Source organism: Oryzias latipes, chromosome 16, assembly GCF_002234675.1.
Source record: "Oryzias latipes chromosome 16, ASM223467v1".
NCBI classification, from domain to species: Eukaryota; Metazoa; Chordata; class Actinopteri; order Beloniformes; family Adrianichthyidae; genus Oryzias; species Oryzias latipes.
The window spans coordinates 10427224-10451819 of record NC_019874.2 but is presented as its reverse complement, the minus strand read 5'-3'; the positions used below and the strand labels follow the sequence as shown (position 1 = coordinate 10451819).

General features: G+C 38.2%; 1 protein-coding gene across 24 annotated transcripts in view; it reads left to right on the top strand.

Moving 5' to 3' along the window:
• Positions 1 to 917: 917 nt before the first annotated feature.
• The window catches only part of ptk2 (protein tyrosine kinase 2), a 68943-nt gene continuing 45264 nt past the window's right edge, over positions 918 to 24596 (top strand). For 4 of the 24 annotated variants that reach the window (XM_023964506.1, XM_023964512.1, XM_023964510.1 and 1 more), the window contains exons 1-9: positions 16691 to 16850; positions 19376 to 19656; positions 19736 to 19902; positions 21809 to 21896; positions 22066 to 22145; positions 22347 to 22409; positions 22529 to 22583; positions 23392 to 23532; positions 23846 to 23923. In XM_023964506.1, the coding sequence (XP_023820274.1) occupies positions 16778 to 16850; positions 19376 to 19656; positions 19736 to 19902; positions 21809 to 21896; positions 22066 to 22145; positions 22347 to 22409; positions 22529 to 22583; positions 23392 to 23532; positions 23846 to 23923 (1026 nt within the window). In that variant the 5' untranslated portion in view covers positions 16691 to 16777. Of the gene's footprint in view, positions 1223 to 2684; positions 2737 to 10633; positions 10661 to 16687; positions 16851 to 19375; positions 19657 to 19735; positions 19903 to 21808; positions 21897 to 22065; positions 22146 to 22346; positions 22410 to 22528; positions 22584 to 23391; positions 23533 to 23845; positions 23924 to 24596 lie in introns of those variants that run through there. The other 20 variants (XM_023964528.1, XM_023964520.1, XM_023964522.1 and 17 more) reach the window with 13 other exon arrangements.

Here is a 24596-nt window from a genome sequence, read left to right as displayed (position 1 = left end):
GTGGTGTCAAAGGATTTTACTGAATAAACCAATTTAAACCACCAGTAGACACTCATCTTCATTCAACTCACTGCTACGGTGGCATTGAAAATAAATCATCAGGTGTAAACGACGATTGGATCAAATGAACAAATCTTCTTTTCATATAAAATTCTAATTTTAGTCAGCTTTTGTAGTTTTAAATCTTGACAAACAAAATATTTGTACTTTTTGCATTATTATAAATTACCTGTAAAAATATGAATGGTAAAAATGTAAAAGAAAAAAACGCTAATTATGGGATTTGATTTAATGTGAAAAGATTGTTGCGATAGTTGCTCCACATGACAATATTATGTTTAATTTAAGTTAAAGGTTTTGGTGTTAGCCTGCTAAGCCAGCCAAATTCAAAATACTATTGGACATTTTAAATAGAGTCCATATTTCTAAAAAATAATTCTGAGGTAGTGAGATATGCAATTTTCATATTTGGACAGCAGTTAAAGGTAATAGTTTTGTAAAAAACAAACAAACAATAAAAGCCCCCAAAATTTGTATTTTTTTGTTGTCGCACCACATGATATTGAATAAAATGAGTACCAACGGAAAAAGTTTGTATTAATAATCCAATAAAAACATATTTAGTATTTCTTTTAAATTCAACACAAAAACATAAAACAAATAAAAAAAACATGCCAAAAATGGTGCCAAAAAATAAACGTCAATAGATTGTGTGTAATCTAATGGATGATTTTGAAAATATTTATTTATATGCGCTTCCACGTGATAATTTGTCACTTCAATAATAATACTATTTTATTGAACATTTTAATATCTGATTCCACAGAAGAAGCAACATGTAAACACGTTGATATATATGCATCAGATGATTTAGCATCTCTGACTGCTGTGAAATAATCGTGTGGGACATCTGTGCTCCCGCACACTCCGGGCTCCTCTGCCACCCCTCCTGTCAGGGAGTCCTGCCAGCTGCAGCCATGTTGGAAAGAATCCGTCTCCTCAGGCGGCGGCAGCCTCAGCAGCAGCGGTGCTAACAGCTAACGTCAGTGGACACTCAGCCGGGCTGTCGTGGACAGAAAGCGCAGGCAGAGGGGAGGGAGCCAGCCACCGAGCTGGTTCTGATGTCAGCCGCTACATATTCACCCCAAGCGAGTGGACATTTTGAACGCATAAACCCAACCACCCCGGCGGAAGGTGCGGTCGGTCTTCGGGTCTCACGCGGGTGAGTATTGATCCCTCTTGGGGGGCGGACTGAATAGAAACAGCCCCACTGTTAGCCGGGTTAGCTTAGCATTAAAGGGGGGAGCGCGCGCAGACAATGGGGTTAACATGAATGCCGTTCGTGCGCGTGGGTTTTCGGGGGTTGGTGTGAGGATTTTAGAAACAGTTCTGGGTTGGAAAAGCGGCGAATTTGGACTCCACCGAGTCATTTGTATTCCTAACAGATAGACAGTGGTGCAGTGACCGAAGCCACCCAACGGTGTGTCTCATAGGTGCAAAGGTTCAAACCGAGGAAGGGCGAGATATGTCCGCCTTCGCCCGAATTAAGCAGTTTGACGAAGAGAAACGACTCCCTAAAAAAATACACCTTTGTAAATCGTTGTTTTACGAAAACGGCCCCAGATTTTTTTTAACTCAAGGATATATCAAATGTTTCAGTTTGTATGTATGACGCCTGTCAATCACAACATTGCACACTTTCTGTTGATGGTATTATTGGCCTCATGATGGACATCTAATGTTTAATTAGACACGCCATGTTTTCTTGGACGGATTACTACATCCATTAGATTAAGAAAGGTATGCAGTCTGATATTACACAGATTGGTGTCCACCAGCTGTATGCTGATGTGTATTCGTTTGTTGGTAAAGTCTTTGCAACTCTTAGCCTTATTAGAAATATATTTATCTGACATAGGAGAGTCAAAATGAACAGTCAGAAAATACTGTGGGGAACGTTAACTCATTTATAACACATAGTCTTGACTAATCCATCAGGTATGACATGTTTTACCTTGCTAAGTGAATTTAAGTCAAAGGTTTTTATTTGTGTCTGCCTTTGACCTAAAAAAAAAAACCTACATATTTTTGTAATTGATTTAGGCAGGAATGTCCCTTCCTGGCATTTACATTAATTTCTCTCCACTGAAAGGCTTCTGTGTCCATGTTAGTGAAACTCTGGTTAATGTTTGTTACATCAGACATCCAGTAAGTGGAGCCACTCATTGCCTTTTCCCCTGCTTGTATTACCTCTGTGTTGCACAAAACTCCGTTTAAATCAAGCTATTTCTTTAGACTACCATACATTCTGAGGCTGATATTATTGCAGATTTTTAATAGGGAGTGTCTGCTGTCTGATTTAACTCATTTCAACATCTTTTGTTATGTAAAGAAACAGAAATTAGGATGTTGGATCCTTCTTTCTGCTCTTTAAGGAAAAGTCCAGATTTTAGAAGTTGGATTAGAACAGAAGTAGTAAGGAAATAGTCGTACTCGAGAAGAGGAGGAGACAGCTGTTTGGAAGTGAAACTCAACCCCCAGGTGTGTCAGTCCAAAACAATCAGTGGGCGGCTATTTCCCCTCTCCTATAAGTGACAGCATACCCTGCAACTAGGAAGTGGAAAAACAGGAAACAAACCTACACGGATGTTAGAGATATTTTTCCCAGAGGTTTTCCTCTCTGCACGAAATTTGCCAAAATGCAATTCTGGAATTTTATGGGCTGCACAAGTGGAGGTATGTAGGAGTGTGTTTTTTGTTTTTTTTCTTTCTACAGATAGCGTAGCTTTTGAGTTGGGTTGATGTGTGTGGGTGCTCTGTGAAACACAGGCAGGTATGGAAGATCTGGAAGGCTGGAATGGAACTTGTGGCGCTCTCCAATCGGCAAGCAGTTGCATGCGCAAGCCTCACAGGCTGAGAGTGGGAGCTCAAACACATAAAGATGGATGTCTGAAAGGGTGACAGCTTACTCTGTGTTCTTTTAATTAGGCCGACTGGTCGCTACTAGCGTCTATTTGACAAAGAGGATAAGTGACAGAAAATATTTGTTTTTACTTGCTGCTCTGATGACTCTTTAATTGCAGGTTGCCAGGTGGACTTTTTGATGCATAGCATGGTGGTGGTGTTGTCAACACAGAGAGCAGATGTATTTTTCTGAAAGGGAAGGACATTTCATTTCCTCTGCTACCAGAATTCAAATCCCTAAAAGTACCTGTCACTCTTATAGCAACTTGGCTGTCATCACAATAAGAGCCACAGGTTAATATCTGCAAACAGTCTGCTCATTCATAAGATCTGCTTAACTTCAAGGAGGCGGTTTGTGCGTGATCATTTAACCTTGAGCAGTGCACGTTTTCCCTTTCTCATGTTGTGTTTTCCTACTAAGCTGGCTCACAGTCAAGCACAAGTCTTCCTTGATCAGTCTTATGTCATTAGCCGTGCACAGACTCATATATTTAGCTTTCAAATTCCTCTTTTTGGTTAGTTAAACCAAAGGCCTCGACCTCTAGCTATTTCCTCCAAAGATTTAGAAAGTGCTAGACGTGTGCATGCACTATGTTCTGCAAAAATATTTATACTATTCATGAATTTTTGTTTATGCATAAAGTGTGTGCCAAGAAAAAGACATAATGTTAAAAGAAAAAGCTTGACTAAGATTCTCCAAACTTGTTAGTAGGCTGGTTATATGATTCAATGCTGTTAAATTCAATCAGTTATTTAATTAATGAAAAAGAATTTTCACAAAGCTAATGGCCTAAAACCGAGAAATTTAGGAAACTGTCATTGTTAAAATGGCAAATGTTTACAGAAAAAAAATCAAAAGCAGTTTTAATAGCTTGAAAAAAAATGTTAAAAATTCTCTAAAAGAAAATAATCTTGTTTGCATTTTTTAAGTGAAAGTAATTCATTTAGAGTAATTGTTTTTTTTACCCCGCTACTACTTTGTTATTGTTTAAAAATTGTTATTTAAACTGAACTAACAAAACATTTGCACCACTTCAATTCTGGCGCTTCTATGTTTGACTGAAACTTTGAGGCTTCAAAAAGAAGTTTCAGGAGGAATGCTGGGAATTTCTTTTCCATGTGATATCACCGTGATCGTTACACTGTAATATTACTCCACATAGCATCTCTCGGTATCAGACACAGTGACGTGCGGCGAGGTTCGTGGCTGGTGAGGCGCTAGCGTGAGCTTTACAAACACTCGAACCTTACAGAGTAGCTTATTCACCATTTGATTGGCAACAGTTTTCACAAGCGTGGCTGTCTGGGCACACAATTTCATTTTGGAGTTTGTTGTGAGAAAACAAAGAGATGGCAATTCTCATTTGAGTGGTAATTATCAGGAGTTCCTTTGCTCTTCATGCTTCTTTAACGAGCTGTTCTGAATTGAGCTTGGAAGAATATTAAAGGGTAATGCGTGATAATGAGATAATGAATACTTTTGCTTTAACGCAATGACAAAGCCAATTATTGTTTAGGGTTAAATTGGTAAATAAATCAAAAACTAAACAATGAAAAGCACATGCTTTAAAGTTAAGCGCTTCTTTTGAGCGTGTTTTGACTTGACAATGACACATACAGCCTTAAATGTATAGTTAGGTTTTTTTTTTTGTATGCACTAAGTGGGAAAAAATGCACCCACCCTTTTAGTCCATTAGTTAGCTCAATCTAAACCTTATAATGTGGGTTATGATGTGTTGTCTCATGTCTCGCCTCCATTGTGGTTACTTTGTTGTGCTCTTCTGGATTCCAGGACATTTCTGGTGTAACACTCACCCTGTGCCCTGGGCCATGTTTTCTCATGCTGAACACTTTGCTTTCTACGCTTTACTTATCCCCACAAACTAAGAGAAGAATTACTTGGAGTCATTAAGCATCCACCTGTCAAATAACAGAGGATCTTTTACATTTAAAGTACTGCTTAATATTATATGATCCTATCTTGTTGAGAAACTTTAGGACCACGATCATTTAATCAGTTTATTGCGTTTATTTTTTATGGGGAAAGAGATCCAAGTACTCGTTCTGCTCTTATTTGCATCCATTGCTCACTGTTTTGCTTATGGTGATCCGTTTTGCCCTGTCCTGAGCATTTCCGACTGATAAGTGCCTCTGTAAGAAAAATGTAAGCATCTGTATAGTTGTTGTTTGGTTCTAATGCAGAGTCTATGAGGCTTATTTAAAAAAAAAAATGAATGCAAAAGCAGATAAAAGAGAAATTACTTTGTCCACAGATCAATGTGGGTGGCCGTGGTGGGGCGGTCGACCCATGATTGGAAGGTTGCAGGTTCGATTCCCGCCTTGCACACCCGAAGTGTCGAAGTCGAGGTGTCCTTGGGCAAGACACTGAACCCCACCTTGCCTCTGGGGTTAGGTTGGCGCCAGTGTTCGGCAGCAGAGTGTGTGAAAATTTTTTTTTTCTTAATCAACAAACTAAGTTCTGTTTGAAAGCGGCTTAAAGTATAAGTAAAAAAAAAAAAAGAAAAAAAGTTTTATCTGTACAAGGAAACGTAACAAAGGGAAATACAGTGCTGGTGTATATTAGAGAAGCTATAGTTTTCATCAGTTTTAGTTTATATATTTGTCCTTGCAGGCTACAGCGACCTCCTAAAGGCTATGGTTAGGACTGCACTAGCTGTTTGCCCCTTTCCCTTTCTCTGATGTGCTTCCCCTCCGACACACTTAGCAGTTGGCAGAGTTGTAAAAAGGCTCGTGTTGGTTTTCCGAGGAGAATGAAATTGTGCAATGCTGTCAGTGTGGAGTAAAGTGACGTAGACTTTGGGGGGTTTACCGCCAGGGGCATCATTGTTCAGAGATGTGTGCAAAAGAAGAATCTTCCTGATGAAGTGAGAGAAGTCCAAACAAAGTTCAAGTCAGGGTCTGAAACCCAAAATAGTCTTCCCTTTGAGGAACTCTTCTTAATGTTAGCTTCTTTTACTTCTCTGTAAACTGTTCAGTAAAAATAAACATGTCTTTTCAGACACGGGAAGATGTCTTAGGCAGTTTCATTTTTCTGGACAGACTTCTGCTCTTACTTTTTTGATAAATGAAAATATTAAAGTCAGGTGATGTGATGACATGAAGTATGCCTGCTTTGATATTTGTTTGAAACTGAAAAATAGTTTAAAACTGAAAAAAAAGTTTAAAACTGAAAAAAACAGTTGGTCCAATGAAAAATAAATGTTTGTAGCCATGTTGTACCTGCATTTGTATTTGCTTATACAGAAAGCACATATAAAAACTTATTTTTTTATGCAAGAGTGTCAGAATTTAGAACACTCAGAAGCTTTTTAGATATTTGTTTAATTTTTTTTTCCAATTAAAAAAAAACCTCTTCTCATCTTCTCAATACTGTAATAGTAACATCAGACTATCAGAGGCAGACTTACCTAAGCAATGGTCGGCGATCGCCTGGGGCTCCCAACTTTCTAGGGGCCCCGAGCTGAACACTTAATATGTCGAAATGTCTAAAATAAATTTTACGTCCATAAGAATTTTACTCTGTCATGAAATAAAAACCCAAATCACTGAACTGGCATTAGATTGATCATTTAAAAGTGTTTGTTGTTCCCCCGTCCTTCTGCAGCAATGGTATATTCCAGTCCACAACAAGTCAAGAGACTGGCAAGTTAGCGAGCAAAGGCAGCAATAGGCCGGCTTTTATTCTGACTTTGCGGGCAAACATTTCCTTAGGTGGATGGACATAATTTTGGCGCATTTATGATCGGTTCGGGAGCTGTTAGTTCCTGGTTGAACACGTTTTGAGCAGGAACTGCGGTCTGGGGAGAGGCAGCTAACAGACGCTTCACCTGCAGTCATGAGATGTAAAGCCTACTGATAATAACATAGATTTGTGTTCACACTGACCTGTTCCATAAATGTAATTTATAAGTTTAATTCTAATTATTTGATTCATTTTTATCCTCCATATCACTATTTTGTGTATATCCTGTTTAATATCAGCTCAAGGCTGCAAGCTCTGCCACACGAGAGATTACGCAATCCTGAATTAAGTCAGCTTTGTGTTCCTTTATGGAAGCGATTCTGTAGCATAATTAAAAATAAAAGTCAAAACCAGAAATGCTTTTTCATTTTCAAAATGAAGCTGCATTTTTTGACTCAAAATTAAAATGAAAAAGCAATCCGCCAAAATGCTTTCAGGGCTCCAGACTGCGAGCAATTGGTCGCATTTTGCGACCAAAATTTGAGAGTGTGCGACTGAATTTTACATCCAGTCGCACATGTGCGACCAGTAAATTTGCCTCGTCCACCCTACGTATTTTTTTATACATTAAATGTGGAAGGGGCACGTCAATGGTCAATGAAATAATCAATGAGACGCGAGCGCGCACACACGCAGGCAGACACACACTCGCGCACATATTCATGAAACGCGAGCACAGACACTCGCGTGATGCCTGTGTGTGAGGCGGCCACTGCGTGTGAGATGAAGGCGAATCTGCAGCAAGACTGAAGGAGAACAGGATGTTGGAGTTGTCCTTAACATTCAATTTAGTTTCAATATTCTTCTCCCCCTTAGTATGATCTGTGTTATTATATATTTATTTTATGATTATTTTAATGTTTTGTAATGCATGTAGCCTTTTTAAATGAATTGGTATTTTAAATTATTTTAATTAATCACTCAACTACAAAGACCATCAGGACACATGTCCCATAATGCATTGTTTTGTAGTCTGTAGGGCAGCTTTCAGTCAGTTCAGTTTTCAGCTGTGTCCGGGTAGGTTTGCCCCTTGCTCCCGCCCCTTTCTCGCGATATTTTTGTGATGATTGACAGTTGATGTTGGAGCAAAACCAAAAATATATGTCTCACCAGGTGATCTGCGCAGCGTTGCGTCCACCTGGGTGATCTCAAACACGCTTATTGTGCATCTTGGCTGCACCTATTTGGTGTCACAAAGATAAATTTCCATCCGTTTTGTTTACTATTTGTACTGTCATGACAGCGATGGTGCTGTCAGTTTACCTGTTGTTGCATCTTCAAAAGTGAAGAATAAAATGCGACACTGAATTAAAAACAGCACATTGTAATTTCTGCATCTATTATTAAACTATTTATTAGTAATACAGTGGAAATTAGTACATTTGGTTACCATGTTGATTTACGGTATGCGCCCCTAAATTTTCTGGTTGCGCCCCTAAAATTTCAGTTAGGGGCCACAGTGCTCCTAGTGAAAAAAGTTAGTCTGGAGCCCTGGCTTTTTCATTTTCTTCTTCAACGCTGCTTCTTCCGTCACTTAATTAAAATGATAAAGAAAATGGGATTTGACATTTCATTTTCAAAATGGTAAATGTGTAGCAATATTAAAATGGTTTAACAGAAATGCCTTTTCATTTTCAAAATGTAACTGCATAACTCAAAATTAAAATGAAAAATCAATACTTCAAAATGCTTTTTCATCTTCTACTTAAAAACCGCTTATTGTTTGTCATAATTAAAACAAAAATGCAAAGAGGGGATTGCATTTTCATTTTGACATCCACCCTGCCAAAACTGTCGTATTATTCAATTCGACTTAGCATTTCCAGGGGGGAGGCGGGGCGATTTTAATTTTGAGTCCAAAAATGCAGCTTCATTTTGAAAATGAAAAAGCATTTCTGGTTTTGACTTTTATTTTTAATTATGCTACAGACTCGCCTCCATATTCCTTTACTCAGCGTATGCTAATAATGTAAATTGTATTATATATATATATTTTTTTACAATCTAGACATTTTTATTCCATGTCCTTCCTTTCTATTTGATAGGTCAATTATTTCACTTCAGATCTAACGTGAAGCTGTGTTAAAAAGACAGAATGAGGCAGAAAAACAAAAGACATTTTGTTAGATTAATATGAACAATAGATAGTTTATAGATAGTTATGAATGCATATATTAGTTTCTGGGAGGATTTTTACAGTTGGTTTTGCACAAAATTCCTTTCAATACACAGTTAGAAAAACAACAATACTCTATAAAGTCATTTCAGGTGAAATTTGATTTAGTTCTTAATGTTTAATTTAATACATGGAAATTTTATATTCACCAGAACAGCTTTTAAAAATCAAACCCCTCTTTGTTATGTTTCACAGGACATTTTCTTATATTTTATTTCACCTAAAATCATGAAAAGTGAAAATACAAGAACAATTTGCACTTTTGTTCACGATTGGCTGTTAAGTTAAACTACAAGTCCTATAGTGTTTAAATATTTGTGTGTTTTTTTCACTTTCCTTTTATGATTGTACTCAATATTTGAGCAAAAAAGTCTGCCACTGCTGACTATTTTACTGAGCCGTTCCAAGGCTCTTGTTGCTTCGGTTCGTAGTTAATCTAAGACGCCGTTTTGGACACAACACTGCCTGAAACAAAGCAGATTACAGCAATTACAGCTGATTACAGCAAATTGTGTGAGTGGAAAAACACTGAGGACCCTTAACAGGTGGACTAAAGTCATGTACAGAAAAGTAAGGAAGAGTTTCTGACAATACCTTTGCAAAAAATGGACAAACAATCAAGTCTTTAAACATCACGGCTCCTGGAAACACCAAGATTTTATTCTCCAGTAAATGTAAAAACAAAAAAAATCTGCAGAAAAATGTTTACATTTATGATTATGTTTTATCTACATTTTGCATGATTAAAAATAGTAGAATAGGAGCATGCTTTGCTTAAATCACATTTGGAACTCCAAAAGTCTTTTAAGGCTTTTTATCGCACTACAGTAGGCTTCATAGATTTGGGACACGGCTTGCTCTGGGAAACAATGGCCTGGCATCCTTATTCACGTTCTAAGTCTTGCATTGTGGCCGTTGCTTGGAAACAGAGGTTAGCATGGTGTTGTCATTTCGCCAGGTTGCTCTTTTGGGTGTTTTTTCTGTCTGTGAAAACAGCAAAGCACGAATGGAACTATGGGATCAAGCGGTTCTAAATACAGATCCTGAACTCGTCCGGCCAATTTTCACATAAATTCTGCCAAGTCAGGATTCACACCTCTTATTCTGGATGCAGCAGAACTGAAAGCCTCCAGTTTCATTTGAGCTGCTGCATGATGGGTTGTGGATGTGGTTGGCATCTCTTGCTTTCTGAGCTCTGTCACTAAAGCTGCTGTGAAAGATCAAACCCTCTGGATGTTCCTGTTAGTTGTGTTATTGACAGCTGACCATCAGTTTGCTGCATTTGCTGTCTTGAAGATTCAGGGATCTTTTTGCATTACGGCTGTTACGTAGTGTGCTGGCTTTCTGGTTATATGAAGGGGCCTATGTCATGCAAAATCAACTTTTTGAGCTTTTAAGTGTATTATAATGTTAATTCCTCACAGAAAAAAAAACCCCAAAATGGTATTTTGATCCATTTATGCATTTCTGAGTTTTTCTCTAAAAATCTGAGCACCAGCCCCTCCCAATTCACAAAAACGAGTCGGTCCTCACATTCATAAGCCCCTTCTAGGAAGAGTCTGTGCTGCCAGCCCCGCCCCCAGGCTAACACACACACACGCATGCACACACAAACACACAAGAAAAAGCATATATATAAGCCCTTCAAGTACAATATTTACATTAAAATGAATTAATTCTTCCTTACAACTTTATTAAATTAAACACTTTTTTGTTTTCTCTTGTTGCAGATATTTCAAGAATATCTTACTATGCTGGTGAGTAAAAATATGTTTATATGTTTTTATTACAGGAGGGTGTTGTGCTGTAAAAATGATGATCACACATCATCGTATTTTTTTGTCTTTAAGAGACAAACTTTATTTTGTCAGAAAGTGAAGTGTGTCCGATCGGGATGCTTGTCGAGGTGAGGATGACGTGTTTATTGCCCACCGCTCCAGCCCTGTCTTTGAGTGTTGCTAGGCAACCGTTGGTCCTACATTATTTAAACAGGATGTTTGAAGCTGACAAGTTCTTATTCTGCAAAAAAACTGTATGAGAAAATTAAAAATTTTAATGTTTACCACTTTTTTCATTATACAAGGCAGATAAAAACCCATCACAAAAGAAAATATAAAAAATATATATACATAAACACCTGTGTTTTCTACAAAAAAAATAGGACGCTCTTCTAATAATTCAAATAAAACTGTTTTATGAGAAAAGCGTCAATTAGGGGGAGAAAAAATGCATCGAGGAAGCCATAAGCTATCCTTTAGCAATGCAACGCTTTTGTTTTATGTTGAACTTAGACATTAGAAAATACTAGTTGTTAATATCATTTTGATTACATTTTCTAAGTTTGCCCAGTATGCATAGGCTTCTCAGAACCTTGTCAGAATAATGGATCACTTGGAACTCTAGAACATATTAGTGTTTTGGATCAGCTGGGCAAATACAGTGTGCAGCATGGATATTAAGTGGACTTATTTTCCTTTCATTTATATTTTGTGGTTGTAACATGATGTCTACTTATGTAAATAAGTTCTGCTTCAAGTACCAAAGCATTTCATTTTTATTTTGTGTTTTACTTCTGACAAAGGCAAACTAATCTTCTTTAAAAATAAGACACCCTGTGCATAACACCTTAAAAGTTGGACGTGGCTAAAGTTACCATCCAGTTTTTAGCCTCCACTTTGACATTAAGGGAAAACCTTCATCACAAAGTCTAAGTTTAAACCAGCCGCAAGCATTTGACAGAGAACGAGGATTCAATTCTGAAGATGTTCCTGAACTGAGGAAAATTTGATAAAAGGGAGATTTGGGAATTTTTCCTATAGAAAGACTGAATTAAGCAGGAACTTTCCAGTTTTAAAATGCAACCCGATAGACTGAAAAACTTCAAACGTTTGTTTAAATGTACATTCTTCCTGGGGGGGGGGGGGGGGGGGGGGGTGATTTGTGGAAGAAGCTAATGAGGTGGTGGATCCTCCCTTCACCTAGTTTTCTTGGTGGTGTCGGTGTAGGTACCTTAACCATTCGGCCTGCACCAACCGTTCGGGGTACTTCGACTAGTGCTGACATCACATTATGTGATTGGCTGTTGGTCTGATGACGTGTCAGATAGTGATTAGTCTGGACAAATTACTATATACTATATACTATATATTCCGTTGTAAACAAACAGAGCTCCGACACAGAGCGAGATTATCTTCTAAACGTGCTTTTGTTATGGTTATTATTATTAAGTGCATTGCAGCCGAACGGACTGCGGTCCAAACCCTTCTCCAGACCACACACTATAACAAAGCACCTTCCCTGCCTGCAAACACGAAGCTAAGAGACTCCAGCTGCTCTGCTCAGAGACACGGTTCTCTTGTGTGGAGCAGCAGGTTCATTCTAACAGCCACAGATCTTTTTACAACGTGGGTTGTGGCGAAATCTCTCTATAAACACTACAAAGAATAACGTCAGACACAACTTGTGAGGAAAAAGAACTTTAGGTGACAAAAGGAAACGTGAAAGGAAAATATGTAGAGCCCGAGCAGACCTCCACGCTACGTTGTTTGTCCAAGTGGGGCTACCGTAGTGTGGCGTTATCCTCAGTCGAAAGGACCCTGAACGGTCATTGCAGGTAACGGTTACGGTACCTGCACCGGGAGTTGTCCTGGTGGTGTTCCTGTTGTGTGTGTAGGGCGCACAATTCCATGTGTTTTATGTTACGTGACATTAAAAACTGTCAGAAAGTTTTAAATTGTACTGAATTAATTTGAAGGGAGAGTTAGATATTAATTACATGCAGGTGTGCCACCAATCCTCTGCTACTTAAAAGTATATCACACTAAATATTTAGAAAAAAATGTTTTCCTGCCTTAACTTCACGAAATCTTTTCTAACTTGACCTCTTTAAATTTTATCTGAAGACCCCAGTTGTAGATCGTTGACATGAGAGCAGCAGCTCTCACGAGGGAGGGGGTGGGAGGATTCAGCACATCTGACAGGTCACAGTTTTTGGTTCTCTCTACAAAGGCAAGAAGGAAAAAGCTCTGTAATGCTACAAAGATGCTGCTAAAACACAGTGGATTGAGTTATGTAACAATTTAGAAAATATCGTTTCTATTAATGTTCCTGTAAGGGTTCTGTGTTTTTTTTGGTGATTTTTGGTTCTAAGTTGCCCTCAGTCACACCGGTTCCTGGTCCATCATGATCCACAGCTGTTGTCATTTTAGTTAATTGCCCTCAGCCTATTTAAGTGCCTGGTTTTGAGTTCCTCCTTGTCAGGTCATCTGCTCCTTGTCACCTTTTTTGCTCCTCCATGGGGTTTGTCTTTTTCAGTTTGTTTATTAAATGATTTCTTTTCTGTCGCCAAGCCTGGTCTCCTGCATTTTGGGTCCTCCACCACCAGTTTCTGACTGTTCTATGAATTCATTTTGCTGTATTTATCCGCCACGTCTTAAAGGCAGGTCTGTGAAAATACTGTCCGACTTTAACCGGTCCGTGTTTACATTCAGGTGACAGACGACACAGCTCATTAACATAGCATCAAAACATCAGCGTCTGACAACAGCGCTGTCTCCAAATCAACACTTGTTATTCATCTGTCATGCTGCTGTAAGTGAAGTGCAGCTTTATCCTCCTGTTCTGACTGGATGCTGTTGAAAATCGACGCATCTTCCACTGTTTCATCAGCTTAAAGTAAGGCTAAACAGGTGAAGTCACCGAGGGGTGAAGAGCGTTTGTTCATCTCACGTGCAGATGGTAGAGGACAGCTTGGACAATTAGATAGACATTGTAAAGGAAATCTGCCAGATGGAAAGACTCACCTGTTCACTTGAAGATGTGGTCACGATGGATATTCTATGTTAATCACTTGCAACAAATGGAAGTAATGAACATGTCTGACCTGTAATTATAATCAAGCTGAATGTACCCCTGACCCCCCCGATAATGCATCTGCTGGTCCCTGTTTTGTTTTCTTGTTAGATACTTAGTTATGTTACTGGAAAAAGAAAAGAAATGCTGAGAATGGAGATTCAAATCATGGGTCTAAAATTGGTCCTAAATGAATTTGAATGTATTGTTTTATAATTTTTGTCATTGTTCATAAATAAAGTTAGGGAAATAAAAATCACCAAAAAGAGAGTAAATTAACATAGTTACAAGTTTTCCAACGTTTCCAACGTTTACTCGCCATGTGGCGACTAACCGTCTAACTTTTACGCACCAAACAGGAGAAAATGCTCGCAGTTGGCGAGTGTTAATTAAATAAAGTGTTAAATAAAAGTAATGCGATAGACTCATTCTTAACGAGAAAAAGTTCTATCGTTCTATGGCGTGTAATACATATAATTATCGTTTTACTGCCCAGGCCTTGGCTAACTAAATTCATAGCTGTGATTAATTCTGGGTAAAATTACATCATTAATTGGTTGTAACTGTCCTGTTGGCCCTGAAAATTTTTTAATGGCGATAACTGGAGCCATTCTTACAGGAACAATGGCGTGTTTTTGAAGATTGTAGTTATTAGTGAAGCTTTGCAACTGGAATTTGTGCTGCAATCTTGTTGTGATCGGTCAGTGTGACAAAAAACCAGTTAAGGGGCTGGTATGCTGCAGGAGGAGGTGAAACACATGTGAAGAGGTGGACAGAGGGCAGCAGAGATCTGCTGAGAGAACAATGTATAGACGCAAGGAAGAGATACAGGATAAAAAGACAAAAACAAAAATCTGAGTGTTGCAAGCGCCTGCAGGGTGGAGTGTTGCTTTTAAATGGCAGAGAACTAATTGCAGTAAACACTGAATGGATAAGAGGCTGTTTATTACTGTGTTGATGAAAACTGTGGTTTTCGTCATCAGGCTATCTATCCCTCTCCTTCCGGTCTCAATTACTCCCTCTTTCCTCGACCTCCTCCTGTTTCTCCCTTCTTCTGCCCTACACACAAACGGCTGCATGCAAACACACACACACACACACACCCATCACCCCCCTCCCACCACAGTTTTTGCCTACTAGTGTTCGGAGCAGCTTTTTCATGTCCTGGTCACAGCAGAGGACAAACACTGGCTTCTAGTACTTACTTTCTGCATTGTTTCTTTTTGGTTTCTCTTATCATAAATGCTCACTGATTGACATACTTTTCTACTTCTTCTTTTTTTTTTTTTTTTGTCTAACGGTGAAGCGCACACCTGATCCCTGCATGGACTCTCCACGGCTCTTGTTCTGCAGTCTCAAGGATTAAATACTCAGTTTTTCTGCAACCTGCATGAAAGATTGGAAAGAATGTTGTGATCCAGCTTCTCTTTTCGGGCTACAGAAGGAAAGGCGTCAGGAGCCAGCCCGGACAGCACACAGCTGACTGACTTTGAAATGGATTTACTGCATCACACCCACTCCTGAAAGCTCATTTTTCTGTGCGGAGCCTGCCCCTCATCCTCCTTTCTTTTTGCATCATGTCCCATCGGCTCCAGCTTTTTCTTTTCTGCAGTTTTTTTTATTCAGGCCCCTGTCATGTCGAATCCCTCTTGAACATCAGATACCTGCTTTGACCCGTTTACCTGCTGCAGTCTTTGAGGGCTGTTAGAAAGCTTTGGATACTGCGATGCTCAGCGTGTCCCTTGGGCTTCTCTGCTTTCTCCCTTCATCCCGTTCAATTTGATTATCTCTCCTCTTTTTTTTGATTCATATTTTGTTCATGATATTTTTTTCTAACTCTCTTTGAAGTCCATCTTTGCGTCTTTGTTCATAAAGCTCTCTACATCTGTCTTTGCTCTCCTTTTTCCTTCTTGCCTTGGCCATTTGCATCCTTCTCTCCCTCTCTCTGCTCCATTTCTCTGCGCCCCTCTCTGCCCTACATTTTTTCTTCTTCTGTGTTTTTACTCAAACCCATTTATTTCATCCTCTTTTCTTTGATTTGTCTGGTCTTTCCCGTATGGACAGTATTATGGATTTTCTGAAAGGCTGTGTTCTCCATTCTACGAACAAACATTAGGCTTTCCATGCTAAACCCAAGGACCTAATCATTGTAAAACAATGCAAAACAACCCTTTTTAAGTTTTACACCATTAATGTTTTCAAAATTAACTCTGCAGTAACTCTAATATCAGATTTAGAAGGAATGAATACTGGATTACTGCACTGGCAAAGTACTCATCTGCCAGTCAGAGTAGGGAAATCAGAGTACTCATCGGAAAGGTTCCTCTGTGCTGAAGCATCCTTCAGCAAATTACTGGATTATCTTTATCTTTGAGACTGCCCTATGATTGGATGATAGAAAGGAGAACTTCCTGACTGAGAATTATGAAATAATTGCACATATTTTTGCCAAGCTATTTCACAAAACTCTTGGGGGGACCGAGTTTCTTTTTTATATTCAGGCTCTAACTTTCTTTTCTATCAGCTTCTTTTCATGAAGTGTTGGCTAACTTTGTTATGACAAAGACTCAGGACTTTTACTTGTAATGGGCACCTGATTTAATGAGTATTTTTTTCAACTTTCCCGTCAGCTGGACTTGTATACCTTTTTATTGGATCTGCAATGAAATCCACAGACTTATGTGTCCCAAATTCTGCATCCCAACATGTTTAGGGCAATATTTGATATCGGTTCTTGCTTTTTTTACGGACCTTAAGGAAGTTTGCTACAGATTTGGGATCTCGATTTTGTGACGTTGGCATTTTTTTGTGTGGAAAAGCCTTTACCTTATGACTCAACGCCTTATGAGGACATTTTTTCCTTGCTATTACACTGAATTTTCTATTATTTTTTATTAGTAACCTCATAAATAAAATTAGTAATAGAATGTGGTTATAACATAAATGTCTATGGTGTTTTTGAGGCCCAGAAGGCTTCTTAAGGCATCTTGGCCCAGCACTAAGCTACTCCCTGAAGGAAAAAGATGGAGAGCAGTGGCTGCATCCCTCTGTGCTGGACCAAAGGGGTCTGCATCTATGCCCAGCACCCCTTACCAAGTATGTACTCAGCAAGTAGAAAGCAGCATATCATCTGTATAGTGGAGAGTTGAAAAGCAATATTTTTTATTCTGTTGGTAACTATTTTTTCTGTCACATATGTAACAAATGATAAATCGATTTTATCAATTAATTGGAACTTGTTGTTTTAGATGATTTATTTTTGGGGAAAACAGGATTTTATTTTCTCAGCTCTGCTTTCTTGGGCTACTGTTGTTCAGAGTAAAGTCAGTTCGTTGTCAGTTCTGTTAATCTGCTCCCCTTTAGTAAATCTGTCCTTGTTTTCTCAGCAGCTTTTATTTTGACTTTATAGTTGGTTCCGACTACAGGTGACTGACTGAAACAATTCTTGCCCGTCCCTTGCCGGGTGTAGTTAAGTAATGTGGAGGGGGGTCTGAGGATTAGGGAAAGCTGAGAGGCTGGAAGGGAGAGCTGTGGTTCAACAAGGGATCAAATGGAGATGGACATCCGCAGAGGAAAAGCCTGTAACCAGAAGAGAAGGGCAGGAGGACAGTGAAGAGTGTGACAGCAAAAAGAAAAAAACCAACAAAAAACAGGAACTGTTGGCTAAGAAAAACAGGGAATGACTTTGTGAGGAGAGAATGAGAAAGGGGGATAAAAAGATGGAGAGGTCTTAATTCCCACATGATTAAACTAACATTAGTCGGTGAGATAGTGGCTAGAATGAAGGTAAAGCATCATTCTGCTGCTGCAGAAAGGGATGGGCTCATTCTCAGTCTGCTGCGGTTTCTCAGGCTGACTGTGAGCCTGTGGAGCCCCACTGAGAGCTCAGCCAGCTGCCTGAATGCCCTACTTGACTTGATACTGTATGTGTCCTTGTGACTGTATTTAGTTCAGTCAGTTTACCTAGAAACTGGTTTATATGAGAAGCAGCTTCCTATCTTACCCCATTGTTTTGGTTATTAAAGCTTTTGCAACCAGTGATTTAGATGACAAAGATGCTGCAAAGCAGAGGTTTAGTTAGTAGCAAGTAAACAGGGAAATAAACACTGTAAGTAATTTTTATTTTAAAAACTTTGTTAAATATATTTGAAGACAAGCAAAAATACTCACTGCATTTTCTAAAGATGTAATGCAAAGAAAAAGTTGTCTGCACACATAGAGACAGCAACGCTGCCTAAGAGGCTTTGGTAAAGCTGACTGCATTGTTTGTTGTACATGCATAGATTTGCACATGTTGAATTGTACAGAGTTGGCGTTGCTGGCTGTTGCTGATGGTAAAATCTGGGCCACACGAAACAAGACAAGAACAATGCAAGTGTTGTTGTGAGAATGACTGGAAATGCAGCGCGAGATAGCGTTCATACAACCATGCTCACAGGTTGTGTCATGGTTTGAATGCAATTCTGTTTAACAGAGGATACATAGCTAATCGTTCTCTCAAAAGTGCTGAGTCAGCCTGTTTTGCCCCGGTCTCCGTTTCAGTCAGAAGCACCCTGACCGTGACCTGAACTTCAAACATGCTGAATATACTGGTGGATTGCAAGCACCTCGCTTTCTCCTGTCAGACTGACTGTTCCGTTTCACCTGCAGCACTGAGGCCTTAATCAAGCTTTACATTGTCATCGATAGGGAAAAATTGGTACAAATTTGCAGTTTATATTTAGAAATCTTGATAATCCAAGAAAATAATCTGAAGAAAGATGTTGTGTTTGTTTTCACACAATGGCATACAGTTACAGAGATATGCTAACTCCTGCTGACAGTTCAGGATTTTTTTAATGGAAGAACCCTCTTTTGATGAGTCGGCATACTTTTTTAAAATAGCTAAGAGGAAGGATCATTTTGTGCCCAACCTTGGTCCATAAATATGCTTTTATTTACTTAAACCTGATGATTTATTCTTATTATAGTTTTATAGTTTAGTGATGGTGAATGTGAAAGATTATGTTCTCCTTTTCCAAGAGAAAGGCTACATTTTACTTCAATAATCTTTTGTGACTTTTCATAAACTACCTTTCTACAGCTTTCTGATTATAATAGGCAGGGCAGAAATTAGCAGAAAGCCTAATGACAAATGAAGTTTGTTGGTAAATTTTAGAGGGCAGAAACATGGAGGTTAACTTAAGACTAGTGTGATAAGAGTTTTTACAACGTTTAACACAACTGTCTCACTCCATAATCATCCCATTTTACTGCAGTGTTTTCCATTCATTAATGATAAATGTGCATGTATTTGAACTCCTGATCTTCACTGGAGACTTAATGGGTCCATCTGAGCTTTTTTAAAGGATCCAACGTCACTGTTTTGTTTATATTGATCGATTTTACTTTGACTGTGTTTTCCCTTTGATAAATGTTCAGTCTTTATGTTTCTGTTTTTTTTTTATTCATTTCTTTTTTTTTTAAGAGACCGTTCATTTGTATTTTACATTCTGTTATCATATTAACCATGCACTGCTTTTTCTCACAAAGGTACAACTTCACTTAAATCTGTTAAAATTAGACTTTTGCGTATTGTAAGTATTATGTTGTGAATAAAACTTGTTTGTCTTTATTTTCAGAATATGATGGCCAGTTAGCCCCAGCAACCCCGTCTGAATCAGGTATGGCATCGTCTTCCTACCTGGAACCCAGCCTTAATCACTCCACATCGGGTGGTTGTGGGGTTAAATCCCGGGCTGGCATGCCTGGTGGTCCTGGCACTAGTGGCTCTGCTGGGGGTTTGGAGCGCCCCCTGGGCTCCATGGACAGGGTTCTTAAGATCTTCCATTACTTTGAGACAAACAGCGAACCGAGCACCTGGGCCAGTAATATCAGGCACGGAGATGCGACAGATGTCAGGGTAAGATGCAGGAACATTTATCTTCATCGACTGTCTCTGCTTCAGGTTTTTGAACATGTGGATCCTTTTGTTTCAACAGGGTGTAATACAGAAGATAGCAGAGATCCACAAAATGCGTTGCGTGTCTTCTCTGGGCCTTCGTCTGACTCATTTGCACTCTGATGCTCTTCACTGGTTACATCCTGATTTGGGGGTGTCCCATGTGCGAGAAAAATATGAGAAAAAGCATCCCCAGGAGGAGTGGAGGTAAAACTGATGCATCCTCGGATCTTCTGATCTCTCTCATTGTGCCGTTGTTCAACTGTTTTTTGCAAAGTTCTTCAGAGTTAAACACCGAATGACAGAAAAGGGTAGAAAAATTGTTGTACTTTAAAGGATTAGTGCTGAGGTATTAAATGGTGTCAGAATGTTTAAAAGGGTACTTGATGAATAAAACTACTCAAAAACTTTAGAGTAACAGTTCAAACAACCTTTATTTAAAGTCTAAAACTTCTGGAAAAAAAAATGAGAAAAATTCAATTATTTATAGCTTAAAAAATTTTTTTTTTGAAATAATGGGATATCCTCCTGACAATAAGCAATGCATATTTGTCCTCTGTAGAGGACTTCTCTAAACCTGAATACCTCCCAACCACTGAATACTACTGACTGAACTCTTTTTGGTATCTACAGAGGACATTTGGGGCTTTTCAATGAAACCCAGTGATGTGCAGTCAGTGCCTCACCTGCAAAAAATAAATCGATTAAATAAAATGTATATAATTTTCTTTTTATTGTAAATAAAAAATAAAATGTAAATTTTTTAGACATGTTTATTCTATGATTACTTTTTTTATGTAGGTTTTCAACATTTATTTGGTAAAGAAAGTAGCAAATTTCCTGTCGATACACGAGGAAGCGGCAGGTGAGGCCCGGCAGCCTTTGCCTCTCCTGCACCCGACCTGTGCCTTACACACTGAATGAGCAGCAGCTGACACATGCACTTTGCTATTTCGGTCTTTCTATCATCATAAAAGACATTTATTTTTAATTACTTAATTAGATTATTTCCCACCTACTGTCTCATTACATTGGTGCCAGTTTGTTACCCATTTAGTCCTTTTTGTTTGCTAAAAATTTTCATTAGAAAAACACTAGGTGAGGCACACAGTACGCCTGGTGAACCCAGAGAATAAAGCAGTAGTATATAGTGTTATTGCCTGATATGAAAAAGACTATATTGTGATATAAAAAATTGTATATCGCCCCGCCCTATTTCATGGTAAATCTTCTGATTTTTTTATTTTTTGGAGAAACCCTTCTGTTTGTTTTTTTCCCCCATTTCTATCTGATCGATATTTGAATCCAGCTTCTTCCACATCTGATCTCTGCGAGCTCTCCTCAAGATTCTGTCCCTTGTTCGGTGCTTGATGTCACACCAGTGGTTATTAATATTGTAATGAATTCAACAGGAATCAGTAGGATGGAGCAAAACAGCTCTGCCAGTTGTTGCAAGCCCACAGGAGTTTCTGCTGCTGCCAAGCTATTGTTAGAACAGCAGGAGTAGCCCATGGGATGGACTGCCTCCGTCTCATCCCATTCTTGCTCCCTGCTTATTTTTCGTTCTTTTCTTCTGCATTTACACTCTCTCTTCCTACTTTGATCCCTCTGTTTTGCCGTAAAATTCCTTGCAAATGTTGCTATCCACCACATCAATTTACTTCTATTCATAATGAAGCAGAATGTTTTATTTATCTCGTCTTCTGCCTTCATTGGTGTTGTTATCTAACTACAGGCAAGCATCACGGCAGCTTGGAGCTCACACTTCTCCTGACCTATTTCCCCAATAGCTGTCACTCCCAAACAAAAGCCACTTTAAACAGCAGTGGGCCCATTTAGGGACTTTGGTGACGCAGGTGCAGCATATTACTAGGGTTTACAGTACATTAATTTTACAATTCTCAGTTGATTCAAGCATGAAAACAACCATATCACCTTGTTGCTGAGCTGGAATAGGCAGCAGGAGCTTCTTTTTTGCTGAACTTTAAGAGTCGATCTTTAGTCTCTGATAGTTTTTTCTGTATAAAAGAATGACTCAAAAGTGTTTTCTGAGGCTGCCAACTTTTGTGAAGATGGAAATGTTTCAAACTCAGATCATTCCTATCGTTTTCAGGTATGAATTGCGGATACGGTACTTTCCAAAAGGTTATATCAGCCATTTCTCTGAGGACAAACCCTCGCTCAACTACCTTTATCATCAGGTGAGGGCATCCATCTGGATCCAGCAAAAACAGGGTCCGAAAAGTTGAATTTCCTTACAAAAATTTACTAATTTCTCCAAATCCTAGCTACACAAATATAACAGCTGAAAAAGAAATGTGAGGTTTATTGTTCGACAGCATTTCAACTGTGACAACTCTGTATTTGTAGGTGAAAAGCGACTATATGCAGTATATAGCCGACCAGGTGGATCAAGATATTGCACTTAAAATAGGTTGTTTGGAAATAAGGTGAGAAAAGACACAAGTGGGCTGTAAGAGATTTATGGTAAATTTGAAACAAAGTGTTAAATCTATAGCATAAGTTTTGTAGAAAAGATTATTAGGAATTAGTTCAAACCTAATTTTTTTTCTAAAATTCTTCTATGTGATAAATGTTTTTATTTTTACTATTGATTATAAATGTATTTCTTTTCCATGTGAATTTTGCAGAAGGTTCTTCAGAGAGATGCCAGGCAATGCGCTGGATAAGAAGTCCAACTATGAACTTCTAGAGTAAGACTGGTTTCTTCATTTTAATTGTTGTGACAACAAAGTGTAAATATATGTTAAACACTAGCTGGAGAGTGCCTGATACCTTAAAAGTAAAGGTCTGCATTTTTGCTTCTTCCTAGGAAAGATGTGGGTTTGAGAAGATTTTTCCCCAAAAGCCTGTTGGACTCCTTGAAGGTTTGTTAAACAGTGTATTATATGTGTGTGTGTGTAGATATATATATATATATATATATATATATATATATATATATATATATATATATATATATATATATATATATATATATATATATATATATATATATATATATATATATATATATATATATATATATATATATATTAGGCCTGCACAATATACCGCAAATTTATCGTTATCGCAATATCCAGATCTGCAATATGCATATCGCATAAGACGGCAAATATCGCAATAAATCGCAAACCCAAAATGTGTTAAAACAATCTTCTAGCAGCTTGAAGCATTTAACGAATCAAATAAATCCCTTTATGCTTTGACCAATCAGATGGAGGCCTATTATGTTAGATGTTTGTCCCCCATGTTGATGAGGGTCATTTGGAGTATATTTTTTAAACTGTTGCAATGAAATGGGAATGATGTTTTTGTTTATTTTTACCGCAAATTATATCGTTATCGCAATATTGATCACTAATATCGCATATCGCAAGTTTTCCTCATATCGTGCAGCCCTAATACATATATATATATATATATATATATATATATATATATATATATATATATATATATATATGTATGTATATGTGTTCAGTATTTGGCAAACTAGAAATGCTTTCTCTAACTGAGAGGTTTGATTGATTGTTGATAGAACAAACTGGATTCCTGAATAGATTTCTGGGTAAATGTCTTATCTGCTCACCTGGAATCGAGTTTAAGCCTCTGTTTCCAGCTTTCTCCATCACTTTGTAATGTTTTTCTCTACCTTTTCCCACTCTCCATTAGGCAAAGAGTCTCCGGAAGCAGATCCAGCAGACCTTCAAGCAGTTTGCTAACCTCAACGATGAGCAGAGCATCCTCAAGTTCTTTGAAATAATCACGCCCATCTACCGCTTCGATAAGGAGTGCTTTAAATGTGCTTTAGGGGTAGGAAGGCTGTCAGCTCTGAGAGATGATGTTGCATTAGTTAATCAATAGTACATTAATGCAGTTTAGCATTCTCAGTTTTGGACATCATGCGTTAGCAGTAGTAATAGATGGTTTGTTGATTTTTCTTATCTATATAGCCTTAGTACCTTCAGTGTTTAAATAAAATATATTCTACATGTATTATAAAATTTGTTTGTAATCAAACACATTAGGCTAAATGTTTAGATGTCAACTTTTATTGGCTAAAATGCTGTAAGATAAGTTTGATATAAGCTGATGTTTTTTTTTTGCTTCTCTCCCTGCCCTCCAGTCCAGTTGGGTTATATCAGTAGACTTGGCGATTGGACCAGAGGAGGGAATCAGCTACCTCACAGATAAGGGCTTGACGGTGAGTTTTCCAACAGAGAAGAATATTTGAACACCTGATAATGATGTAAATGTCAAAACTGAAGCTGCAAGAAAAATTTGACATGCAAGAGAAGAAGCATCAGTATGAGTCTATGGAGAGTAATCCTGTTTTGGTAAAGTAGAACAGTCTGTTAAAGTGGCTATTTATTTTGAGCGTCTATGAAAATGAAAGGTGGGGAAAGGTTTAAATCAAAGAACATCAGCTGTCAGTTTCTGTGCTTCGAAATTGATCTTTCTTCCAGACTTCTGCACTGCTTCTGTTTTTGCTGCCAAAACTGGCGTTGACTTTCACAAAACGCCCTTTTCTCAGGGAGAAGTAACACAACATTAGCTTGAAACTAACCAAAAAAATAGTATTTTTAACAGTTAGCGTTGAGTTTTTAAAAATGAAATACATTTTGGGAGGTTTTCTACCCCAACTGTGCAGGGACTGCTTACTTTAGATTGCGTGCAGAGTGGATGTGTTATTCATGTTAATTGTAAACATTTAAAAATTTAAAAGTAAACATTTTACTTGTAAAAACTCATCGTTTTTGTCTTTGTATCTCAATATTTTCATTGGTTGCATTTCAATTTTTTTATTTGATTTGAAATGGTTTATTTCAAGCAATCAAATAGAAATAATACACAAAAACAATAGAATCATCAGTTAT